This window comes from Pinus tabuliformis, chromosome X (genome assembly GCF_031772625.1).
Source record: "Pinus tabuliformis cultivar Carrire ecotype Pingquan chromosome X, CPIR1, whole genome shotgun sequence".
Taxonomy (NCBI): Eukaryota; Viridiplantae; Streptophyta; class Pinopsida; order Pinales; family Pinaceae; genus Pinus; species Pinus tabuliformis.
This window is the reverse complement of record NC_142308.1, coordinates 318,107,418-318,120,053: the sequence shown is the minus strand read 5'-3', so window position 1 is coordinate 318,120,053 and position 12,636 is coordinate 318,107,418. Positions and strand designations below refer to the sequence as shown.

Below are 12,636 nucleotides of genomic sequence, written 5' to 3'. Positions count from 1 at the left end.
TAATTTATTTCTTTGTTAGTTAGGTACTTAGGGGATTAATTATTTATCAATCAAATTAATCTATAAATTATTATAAATAAAAATAAAATAATCTAAATCTAAATCAAATCAAATCATTTATTACTTTCCTAGTTAGATATTCAGTGGATTAATTTATTTATTTGTTTGTTTGTTTGTTTGTTTGTTTCAGTAAAAATTAATTAGACTTATTTATATATATATATAAATTATATAATAATTTAGTAATCCATATTAGGTTAGAATAAAAATTTGAATTTAAATTGAAATATACTAATTATATTTAATTAAGTTACTAAATTAAAAAAAAAAAAAATTAAAATTAGATACTAATTAAAATTAAAAACTAACTATACAAAATAAACTTATTACATTATACAAATAAACTTATTACATTTAATCTATTTAAACCTATTTATTCATTTGTTATTTCCATAGAATTAATTAGTTTTATTATTTACTAATTCATATTAGGTTAATTAAAATAAATTAATTAAAATTAAAATAATTAAAACTAAAATAATAAAAATTGAATAGTATATGTAGTTTAGTTTTTGAATTAGTCGGCTTCTACTTGAATTTATCATATATTAGGTATTTATTTATCTGTTCTGGTCGGTAGATTCTTCTCTTAATCTATCATTAATTTTTTGCCCCAGGGTATTTATTATTTTATTGAAATCAAAATATAGGAACTAAAATTGTAGTCATGACAAATTACAACCAAATTCGAATTGGTGAATGATGTTAAATCATTTATACATAAACTGAAACTTCCCAAAAATACATAGTTGCAATTTCATTATAATCAAAACATATATATTACTGTTTCATAAATTATAACAATTTATTAAAGAATCTGAAAATTGAAATTGGTGGATGACGCTGTTTGCACATATTACTAAAAACAAGGGAGCCATTGTCGTAGCGTTAGTCCCTGTCGGGGTGTAGCTTTTTGCGGTAGTCCCTGCCCAGAAGTGCAGCTCTTCACCTGAAAAGAAGAAGAAATAAGAAGGAATAATTTATCAGGTTCATCTGAAACGGGTGTGCATTCTATTGGTTGAATTTCCCCCAACTTCGACAAATAAATGGTGTGCATGCTCTCGGTTGTTTTTTCTCCAATTTCTACCAATTAATTCTGTTGATAAAATGCATACGTATCTTTTGTTGAATTTTTCGACCAACTAATTCTGATTGAGAAAAGGAATTCTGTTGATAAAATGCATACGTATCTTTTGTTGAATTTTTCGACCAACTAATTCTGATTGAGAAAAGGCATGCGCATCTTTTGTTGATTTTTTTTTAAATTACACGTCAAGCTCTACCGTCCTGGCCCAACAGGCCCACAGGCTGCATATTTATACTGATGTTGAAGTTGGGCCTTTCATTATTGAACTCACACTTTATATCTGACGGAACAAAAGACAGAACACTGTATCAATATGCTGAAGGCACAGATTTTTCAAGTAAATGTCCGGATATATTATAATGTATTGCCGGCAAAAACGAAAATAATTCTGTGAAGTAATCACCCTATTGGATCGTACTTCCAATTAGTCAACTTGTATTATTCGAATTTTTTTCATGGGATGGTGACCCTTTTGGGATCCAATGGCGTACGTTACAATCCTAGTGGAGTGCCGGTAGTGCCACTTTTCTTTCCAATCATGTCCATCCATCGCTAAACGCTATACAGTGATTCTTATCATCGAAAATTGTTCACTTTTTATTAGGAGGAGCAAAGGATAATACGGAACAGTGAGATTGCTGAATGTACGTTGACTAGACGAGTTACAAAAGGGACGGTGAAATTAGGTTTATGGTGCCCCACATGATACGCAGTCATATTTCTGAATGTACGCTAACTAGATGAGTTACAAAAGCGACAGTGAAATTAGGTTTACGGTGTTCCACATGGTACGTAGTCCTATAACATTGGTTAGCGATATAAAACATTAATAATATTTTTAAAAATTAGGGCACTTAATATGGTATAAGATTAAAGATAAAATGTCAATCAACAATGAGTGACACTCCCTCGTTTTTTATTTGAGTCTGTCTAAAATTCTAAGTGGCCCTATTTTGCCATGCAAGGTGCCATATGTGTGACCTTTCTACATGTATGGCATATGTTTTTGGTAGGAGAATCCGTTTGAGGTGCAGAAGCAACATTAGCGAAGATGGTTAGACCACAATCATGCGTTGATTAACCTAATTTGTGTGTAGCGCCTCCGAAGTGAGTAATCTTTTAGGTTCCCTAAGCTTGGTTCTCTAAGCCGGGTTCTATCTAAGCCAGGTTGGTATTTCATAGTGCACTGACTAGCTTATTGCATTGGCTATTAGCCACTTTCATGATTTCTTTATCAGGAACCAGGGATGAACAACATTCTCGCTGGTAGAATAAAGGTACTGTCTTTTAAACTTCACGATGAACTGAAGCCTTAATTCTGTTGCTCGCTGTTATATCCAAGGTTACTGCAGAAATCATTCTAGATGAAATTCAAACGGCAAACTATGTGCTTTTCATTTCAACAATAAATTGTTGAGCAAAAGGAAAACATTTAACTAAAAGTTTGGATAATCACCTCAAGTCACAAGTAAGTCTTGAAACCTACGTAGTAACTCATACTCATTTGAATCCTACTTTGTTGTAATTTACCTTAACTGATGCTTACCTACAGTAACCAAACATGTGAGTTTTGCCCACTAATACCTCAATTCTCAAAAGAAATGCGGAGTGTCTTAGGAGGATAAAGTCAGTGATAAGTTATGATGAATCTGTACTTCAAGAAATCACTGGACGCTGCGTAATTTTACAAATTTCAATTTACGGTATTTTAAAACTTTATGTCTCCTACCTCTAAGTCTCCTTTCTCTTTCTAGTCCTCTATTTGTTCAGAGTCCAATTATTTTTAACTTTTCTTGTTCTTGCCAGTATTAAACAGTTTCTACCCACCATCTCTCCATTAGACACATTTCTAAACTCAAAAATGAAGATGCTAACCTTCAAAGTACCCAATTGTCTAATTTCACCAAGACCTTAAGACCAGTAAATTCAGTGAATTTTGAATTCAATTCCCAGCTTGATTTTCCTCTTTTGTTGCCCAATGCAACCCATCTCATTTTATTTTGAGTGGATCACATCAGATTGATAAGCAGCTTGAGAGGTAGGCTCAAAAGAAGGGAAACGGATTGCATAAGAAATGGTAGATGAATTCTTACCTCTTGAGCCTTCTCCTCTTTATGTTCAATATTATTTATATCGTCTGCAGTAAATAAACACGGTTAAACCACAAAATATGCATTCATTTAAAGGCGAGGAAATTAAAAAATGAAATCGCTGCATTTTTTCTGTTCTACAAGAAATTTTCTTTTTCTATGAAAAGCTTTTGCACTTTCTGTCATGTTATGTCTTCCCAAACTGGTGTCGGAGATGCAGGTTAAGGAAAATTTTAAAAATTATGTTAAATTAGCTAGCTTATGTGTGAATAAACCCCTGAAATTTTCCTTTTCTATGATACAGGTTTCATTTAAAGACGCAGATTTTAGCAAATTTTAGCATAGAAATACCAGGGGTTATGCCGATTCCAGCCAAGGATGTGCCGACTCCCGTTCAGGACAGGTCTGGCGATGCCTTTCACTGGTTCGTGAAGCATTCCTTGCGCCTGTCGGAAGCCACAGGGATTTTGATAAACACTTTCAAGAAACTAGAGGGTGAACAGATCAAAGCACTGAGGATGGAAAGGTTGATCCCACCGATGCTAGGCGAATGCCCCAAATTTATCCAGTCGGCCCGCTCATATCATCCTCGCCCGTTGAATACAAAGCAGATTGCCTCAAGTGGTTGGACTCTTCAATTCTGAACAAACAACCGCCCTCTTTGGTTCTGAGATCATTTCAATGAACTTTCATCTCGACAGTGTGAACAAACCCATCTCGGCAGCTGTAAACAATCCTGGCAGCCAACAGTGACAAGTGTAAGCTTTTAAGCTATGTAACTTGCTCGTTCAAAAACTTAGGATAAAATAGCTTCCCCTCGCTAAAAACAACATTGGGGCAGGTGAAGCCTGCAATAAGAGGCTAAATTCAGAGGTTTGATTATTGGGGCAGGTGAAGCCTGCAATAAGAGGCTAAATTCAGAGGTTTGATTAAAATTTTCATAACGCAAAATTGTTCCCAATAAACTTTAGTTAAAATAAAAGTAACCCAAAAACAAACGAGTAAACTGATGAATTAATAGATGGTCAATGCCATATGGAACACTATAGTACCTGCTATCCCAAAAGCAAGGACTAATAACTAGCTTACCGATAAAAATAACTAACTTAGTAATTGACTATAAATATATCGAACGGTATATATGCCCATAATTGAATTTTAGCAGACTAATAATAATCCAACGGTGGACAGTACTTTATTACACGTGCATGCTGGTTATTTCTTGCACATACTACGAATTAATATTATTATATTATATATGGTAGTACTAGCACTCTTGCTTCACTTACAATCGGCAGTAAGAGCTGTCAACGGTAGAGCTTCCAAGAATGGTTAACAACAGAGAATCCCCCATCCACAACAAGGTTATGGCCGCTAACATATTTAGCCTCATCGCTAGCCAAGTACAGCCCCGCCTCCGCAATATCCTCCGCTTTAAGAGTCGCTCCCTCTAAGTTGGCGGTACTATTGCAGAAGGCCTCCATGGCAGCCTTATCCTCTTCGGAAATAACCGAGACGTTGCCTTGTTTCATGTAATTGACTGCAAGGGCCGTGGCCACGCCATAGGGAGAGACAGCGTTGACTCTGATCCCGTATTTCCCGAGCTCAGCTGCTCCGTTCTTAGTCAGCCCTATCACTGCATGCTTCGAAGCTGTGTATGCGTGAGTTGACATTCCTGCTACAACACCTGCAACGCTGGCAGTAGAGATCACAGTTACCAAATTCGGCCGAATCGGGCTGAAGAATTCGAAAATTCGGCAATTCGGTCCGATTCGTCCATTAATACGCTGAAATTCGGTTCGGACAAATCAGTTTCTCCTAAATTTATCTTTAAATTTTTCTTTGATTTGTGTTTTCAAGAATTCGTATTCCATTTTTTGTGCTTTAGTTTCGTCATCCAATTGAACGGTTGAGCGTAAAAATAGTAAACCATTGACTTAATTCTCCCTGTTTGTTCTGCAATATAGGTGTGATTGATGATTACAAAATTCATATGTTAATGATTAAAAAATTCATAGTTTTATTTATATCAAAGTTATTTTGATGCGTTAATGAATTTGATTTGTTATTAATTTTTACTTTATTTGTTTAATTTTTATATTAAAAATAAAATTTTTTCTAAAAGTAAGTATAAAAACTAAATGAATAGTTGTCTTATTAAATTTTTATTTTGACAATAAAATAGTTTTTTGTTTTTTGATTTTCACAATAAAATATATTTTTTTTTTCTTTTTTAACTTTAATCTTTTTCTTATAATTTTTTGGCTAGTGAATAATGTAATTGGAATTATTTATTCACAATAAAATTGTTTGTAATTTAGTTTTTTATCTTTTTTATTTTAAGAAATTTGTAAGGAAAATATAATATAGTTTCTAAATCTTTTAAACTATTAGCAAAACAACAAGATAGTCCTATTTTGATGATTCTTGATAGTTCTATTTTAATGATTTTTTATCTATATTTTATTCAATTAGTTACTATTTTTTGGTACAATTAGGAAAATAGCAAGATAGTTCTAGTTTTATGATTCTTGATAGTTCTAATTTAATGATATTTTATCTATATTTTATTCAGTTAGTAATTAGGAAATTGTCTAAATATTTATCATTAAAAATTACAACATTAGTTACTATTTTTTGATTGACCAAGAGGAATTGTTTCTACTAATTCCAATATCTTATTCACTTCCATTTGAACAATTAGGCAAAAAACAAGAATTCTAATTTGATGATTGTTGATAGTTCTAATTTGATGATTTTTTATTTATATTTTATCTTAGTAATTAAGAAATTGCCTAAATATTTATCATTAAAAGCTATAACATTAGTTACTATCTTTTGATTGACCAACTAACAATTTTAAGGGTTCCTTTTTTTCTAATGTTAGAGTTTTTTCTCCCCATTGTATCTTATTCACTTCCATTGAAGAGGAGTTGTTTCTACTAATTTCAATATCTCATTCAATTCCATTGAAGAAAAATTGTTTTTACTAATTTCAATGTCTATTTTTATTTGCAGCGTTTATAATATAATTCAAAATTGTTAATTTAGATTATTCAAAATTTAAGAAAAAATATTATTAATAATAGTGTAAGATGTATATTGGTGAATAGTGTAAGATGTATATTGGCGAATTTTTTCCGTATTAAATTTTAAAGAGTCGAATTTTTTTCGTATCGAATCGAATTCGTATTCGAATTCGAATTCGAACTTGGTAACTATGGTAGAGATTATGCAACCCTTCTTCCGCGGGATCATCACCCGGGCAGCGTGCTTAATGCCCAACATCACTCCTCTCACGTTTACCCTCATTACTCGATCGAATTGCTCCATCTCATACTCTGCCACGCTGTCAACCGTAACAGATTCGACAGTTCCTGCGTTGTTATACATGATATCCAGTTGACCGTATTTCTCCATGGCCAAATCCACCGCAGCTCTGATGTCTTTCTCATTACTCACATCACAGCGCACGTAAGTTGCCGGAGGAGAAAGCGATCCGGCGAGCTTTTTCCCACCTTCCTCTGCAATGTCTGCGATTATGACTCTGGCTCCATGCTTTGCGAAGAGCCAAACAATGGCTTCTCCGATGCCAGTTGCTCCGCCTGTTATTATTGCGACCTTGCCGTCCAATCTGCATTGAAAGATCATTAGCCAAAATGAGTGAACAACATATATATTACCAAAAAAACACGAGATTTTCAAATAATTATGAAATCCCATAAATTCAGAGAATTGAATTCTGAAACAAATAGAGTGCAAGCACTTGTATACTGTGATTACCGTTGCTGTGGCCCATTAAAGCTCGGATTACCAACACAAGAAGCCGCTGCATTAAGCTCTTCGTTAGACATGGTTGGGGAGCGAGATGGGTAGTTCGATGACAGGCAGAAGTGATGAAACAAAATCAGTACCTCCGACTGCAGGTCTAGGAACGTGTACTTATACCAGAGAGGCAAACTTAACCAAACCAGAGTCAAAATTAAGACGAAGCTCGCAACCCCAGAAATTAACGTATAGTCACGTGATTCTCGTTTGAGTGGGGTAATATAAAGTAACCCTTGTAGCGATGTGAATCTCCTTTCTTTGCATGAGTGTAAAATGGAACTTACCATGTGTATTAAGTCCTATCAGAGTATGGAATAATTTATTTTTATATTATAGAATTTTAAATAATTTTTTAAAGTAATTCATAATGGAATATTTTGTAATATTTTCAAAAGTAAGCTTTTTTAAATAAAAGTAAATTTTAATATTTTATTTGTTAATTAATATATATATTTTTTAATAAAAATAAATTTTAATATTTTATTTGTTAATTAATATAAATTATTTTAAATATATAAATATTTAATGTAGCTATTTATTTTTTAAAATTTTCAAAATTTAATATGGCTGTTAGAAGTGTTATATAGCAACTTTCACATGTTATTATTGACTTTTGATATAAAATATTCAAAATTAAAAAGCATTGTAAATTTTCACGTGTAATATCTTATATTCATTATACTCTTATAATGGATATAAAAATGATTTGTTAAATAAGAAGAAAAGAAATAATAAAAGAGAGTTATCATTTCTATTTTGATGGCGCAAGTCAGTTTAATTCCGCTTCCAAAATTTAAGAGTTGGATTAAAAACTTGTGTTTTAATAATGTTAAACGAACCTCGATTTTAATTAGCGGTTACTAAATTTTTAACTAATGGAATCTTAAAATTGGGTTATTAGCAGGTTGCTCTTAGATCACTTCGTAATAATGATAGAATAGTGGTGGTTAAGGCTGATAAAGGAAGAGCAACTGTTGTTTTAGATAAGGATGATTACATTCATAAAATGAATGAGCATCTAAAGTGCAGTAATTATAGAAGAATTAACACCAACCCCATTCCTAAGGTTATAAAACAGGTCAAGAAGGCTATCATGGGATCAAACCTTGATGATAAAATGAAAAAGAGGCTAATTCCATCCTGTGAGGTTATACATCAAATTTATGGATTACCAAAAATTCATAAAGAAGGGGTCCCTCTTAGACCAATAGTCAACACCATTGGTTCCCCTAACTATGAATTAGCTAAATATGTGGCTAAGATCTTGAAGCCTCTGGTTGGAAACACAGACTTTTTTATAAAGGACTCCAATGATTTTGTGAAACTTATCAAGAATGAGAGGGTTGATATGGATGATATTCTGGTGAGTTTTGACGTGGTCTCTTTGTTTACAAAGATTCCTCTAGATGAAGTTGTTCATGTTATAAAAGAAGTCACTGATCCAGAAACAGAAAAACTTGTGGAAATTTGTTTGCGCTCCACTTTTTTTAGTTTTCAAGACAATTATTATGAACAGATATTGGGAGTCACCATGGGATCCCCGCTCTCACCTATTGCCGCCAACTTATACATGGAGTACTTTGAAAGAAAATCCCTTGACTCATACCCTTTGAAACCGACATGGTGGAAAAGATTTGTTGATGACACCAACTTAAAATGGACTCATGGCAAGGCTGAGCCTGAGAAGTTTTTTAATCATCTTAACTCTCTGTCATCCGAAATCAAGATTACTATGGAGCTTGAAGAAAATGGTAAAATTCCTTTTCTAGATGTCTTGATTATTAGAAAGGAGGATGGTACTTTGGGACACCAGGTCTTTAGGAATAAAACACATACGTAAAGCTATCTACATGTTGATCCATATCATCATCCATCACAAAAAATTGGCGTCTTAAATACTCTCGCTATTAGGGCTCTTAGAATTTCTAACTCTGATCACTTAAATGAAGAAATTAAACACTTAACCTTTGTTTTTAAGGATACAAGGAGTTTAATATTAAGAAAGCTATAAAAAGAGCTCAAGAAAAGGTCCTCTCTAGGGGTCCCCGAGAAAACTGCGGGAAAGAAAATTTTGGGAAAGTGTACCTCCCATTCATTCAAGGGGTTACAGATAAAATCACTAAAATTTTAAGAAAGAAGGACATAGACACTTAGTTTACAACATGTGGAACGATTAGGCAGAAAATGAGGTCAGTTAAGGATAAAATAGATTATTAGCAACTTAAGGGTGTGTATAAGATTGATTGTTCATGTAGCAAGAGTTATATTGGGGAGACATGATGATCTTTGAAAACAAGACTTAAAGAGCATGGAGCTAATATTAAGAATGGGAGATCTCGTACATCGGCCCTTGCGAAACACTCATCCAAAACCAAGCATCATGTGTGTTTGGAGGACGCTAGAATTATTGCAAGAGAGGATTATTATCAAAAGAGAAAATCAGAGAGGCTGTCGAAATTATGAAGTTTCCTCATAATCTCAACAGAGACAATGGAAATGAGATTAGTGGAAACTGACCTCCGCTGATTAGACATATCAATCCCTCCAGATCTTTCAATATGTAGTATCACTGGTATGTTCCTCCCCCTTCCTTAATTAATAATAGCATATGTCTTAGTGAAATAATTTTTTTTTAGGAATTAATAATTATTTATTTGACATAATAACCATTTATTTGTAAATAGATAAATAAATGATTATTATTAATAATAAACAATTATTAAGATTATTTTAAGTTAATATAAATGATTATCAACTAATAAATAAATTAAGTAACTAAAAAACAAAACAAAACAAAAAATAAAATAAAAAATAAAAAAATTACTCTAGTGACAATAGATTTTAACATTAACATTATTAAATTTATAAAAAAAATTAATCTATAAATTATTATAAATAAAAATAAAATAATCTAAATCAAATCAAATCAAATCATTTATTACTTTCCTAGTTAGATATTTAATGGATTAATTAATTAATTTATTTGTTTGTTCCAGTAAGAATTAATTAGACTTATTTTTATATATAAAAATTATATAATTATTTAGTAATCCATATTAGGTTAGAATAAAAAATTGAATTTAAATTGAAACATACTAATTATATTTAATTAGGTTACTAAATTAAAAGAAAAATTAGAATTAGATACTAATTATACAAAAATTAAAAACTAATTATACAAAATAAACTTATTACATTATACATTTAATCTATTTAAATCTATTTATTTATTTGTTATTTCAATAGAATTGATAAATTTATGCAAAATAAACTTATTACATTTAATCTATTTAAACTTATTTATTCATTTGTTATTTCAATAGAATTAATTAGTTTTATTATTTACTAATTCATATTAGGTTAATTAAAATTAAAATAATTAAAACTAAAATAATAAAAATTGAATAGTATATGCAGATTAGTTTTTGAATTAGTCGGCTTTTACTTGAATTTATCATATAGTAGGTATTTATTTATGTGTTCTTGTCGGTAAATTTTTCTGTTAATCTATCATTAATTTTTTGTCGTGATGATGGATCTTCTTTGAGATTGTAAAAATAGACATAATAAACATAATACTGTAGATAATCCGGATCATACTTTTCCAACATATTTATTATTTTATTGAAATCAAAATATACAAATAAAAAATAACATATTTAATATTTTATTGAAATCAATATATATATATTATACAAGTATAAAAAATAACATATAAGTTAATATTTAGAACAACTTTCAAGGAACTAAAATTATTTTCATGACAAATTACAACCAAATTCAAATTGGTGAATGATGTTAAATCATTTATACATAAACTGAAACTTTCCCAAAAAACATATTTGCAATTTCATTAAAATCAAAATATATACATTACTGTTTCATAAATTATAACCATTTATTAAAGAATCTGAAAATTGAAATTGGTGGATGACGGTGTTGGACATACTACTAAAAAGAACTAGCTTACTAATTGACTATAAATATATTGAACTGTATATATGCCCATAATTGAATTTTAGCAGACTAATAATAATCCAACGGTGGACGGTACCTTTATTACACATGTGCATGCTGGTTATTTCTTGGATAGTACCTTTATTACACATACTATGAATTAATATTATTGTATTATATATGGTAGTAATTCATATTATTATATTATATATAGTAGTACTAGCACTCTTGCTTCACTTACAATCGGCGGTAAGAGCTGTCAACGGTAGAGCTTCCAAGAATGGTTAACAACAGAGAATCCCCCATCTACAACAAGGTTATGGCCGCTAACATATTTAGCCTCATCGCTCGCCAAGTACAGCCCCGCCTCCGCAATATCCTCCGCTTTAAGAGTCGCTCCCTCTAAGTTGGCAGTACTATTGCAGAAGGCCTCCATGGCAGCCTTATCCTCTTCGGAAACAACCGAGGCGTTGCCTTGTTTCATGTAATTGACTGCAAGGGCCGTGGCCACGCCATAGGGAGAGACAGCGTTGACTCTGATCCCGTATTTCCCCAGCTCAGCTGCTCCGTTCTTAGTCAGCCCTATCACTGCATGCTTCGAAGCTGTGTATGCGTGAGTTGACATTCCTGCTACAACACCTGCAACGCTGGCAGTAGAGATTATGCAACCCTTCTTCCGCGGGATCATCACCCGGGCAGCGTGCTTAATGCCCAACATCACTCCTCTCACATTTACCCTCATTACTCGATCGAATTGCTCCATCTCATATTCTGCCACGCTGTCAACCGTAACAGATTCGACAGTTCCTGCGTTGTTATACATGATATCGAGTTGACCGTATTTCTCCATGGCCAAATCCACCGCAGCTCTGATGTCTTTCTCATTACTCACATCGCAGCGCACGTAAGTTGCCGGAGGAGAAAGCGATCCGGCGAGCTTTCTCCCACCTTCCTCTGCAATGTCTGCGATTATGACTCTGGCTCCATGCTTTGCGAAGAGCCAAACAATGGCTTCTCCGATGCCAGTTGCTCCGCCTGTTATTATTGCGACCTTGCCGTCCAATCTGCATTGAAAGATCATTAGCCAAAATGAGTGAACGACATATATATTACCAAAAAAACACGAGATTTTCAAATAATTATGAAATCCCATAAATTCAGAGAATTGAATTCTGAAACAAATAGATTGCAAGCAAAAACTGAAAGAACATTTCTGGTATACTGTGATTACCGTTTCTGTGGTCCATTAAAGCTCAGATTACCAACACAAGAAGCCGCTGCATTAAGCTCTTCGTTAGACATGGTTGGGGAGCGAGATGGGTAGTTCGATGACAGGGAGAAGTGATGAAACAAAATCAGTACCTGCGATTGCAGGTCTAGGAACGTGTACTTGTACCAGAGAGGCAAACTTAACTAAACCAGAGTCAAAATTAAGAGGAAGCTCGCAACCCCAGAAATTAACGTGTAGTCACGTGATTCTCGTTTGAGTGGGGTAATATAAAGTAACCCTTGTAGCCATGTGATTCTCCTTTCTTTGCATCAGTGTAAAATGGAACTTACCGTGTGTCTTAAGTCCTATCAGAGCATGGAATAATTGATTTTTATATTATAAAA

The 12,636-nt window shown here is 32.7% G+C and overlaps 2 protein-coding genes across 2 annotated transcripts; both read right to left on the bottom strand.

The window, feature by feature from the left end:
- Positions 1 to 4,375: 4,375 nt before the first annotated feature.
- Positions 4,376 to 7,171, bottom strand: LOC149139712 (short-chain dehydrogenase reductase 2a-like). The gene is made up of 3 exons (XM_089447869.1): positions 7,021 to 7,171; positions 6,449 to 6,871; positions 4,376 to 4,932 (listed from the first exon to the last, which is right to left on the bottom strand). Exons 1-3 carry the CDS (start codon positions 7,089 to 7,091, stop codon positions 4,545 to 4,547), a joined length of 882 nt encoding a protein of 293 aa, XP_089303995.1. The 5' UTR covers positions 7,092 to 7,171; the 3' UTR covers positions 4,376 to 4,544.
- A 3,984-nt stretch (positions 7,172 to 11,155) lies between these two features.
- On the bottom strand, positions 11,156 to 12,408 carry LOC149139711 (short-chain dehydrogenase reductase 2a-like). The gene is made up of 2 exons (XM_089449599.1): positions 12,254 to 12,408; positions 11,156 to 12,086 (listed from the first exon to the last, which is right to left on the bottom strand). Exons 1-2 carry the CDS (start codon positions 12,322 to 12,324, stop codon positions 11,282 to 11,284), a joined length of 876 nt encoding a protein of 291 aa, XP_089305725.1. The 5' UTR covers positions 12,325 to 12,408; the 3' UTR covers positions 11,156 to 11,281.
- Positions 12,409 to 12,636: the final 228 nt, after the last annotated feature.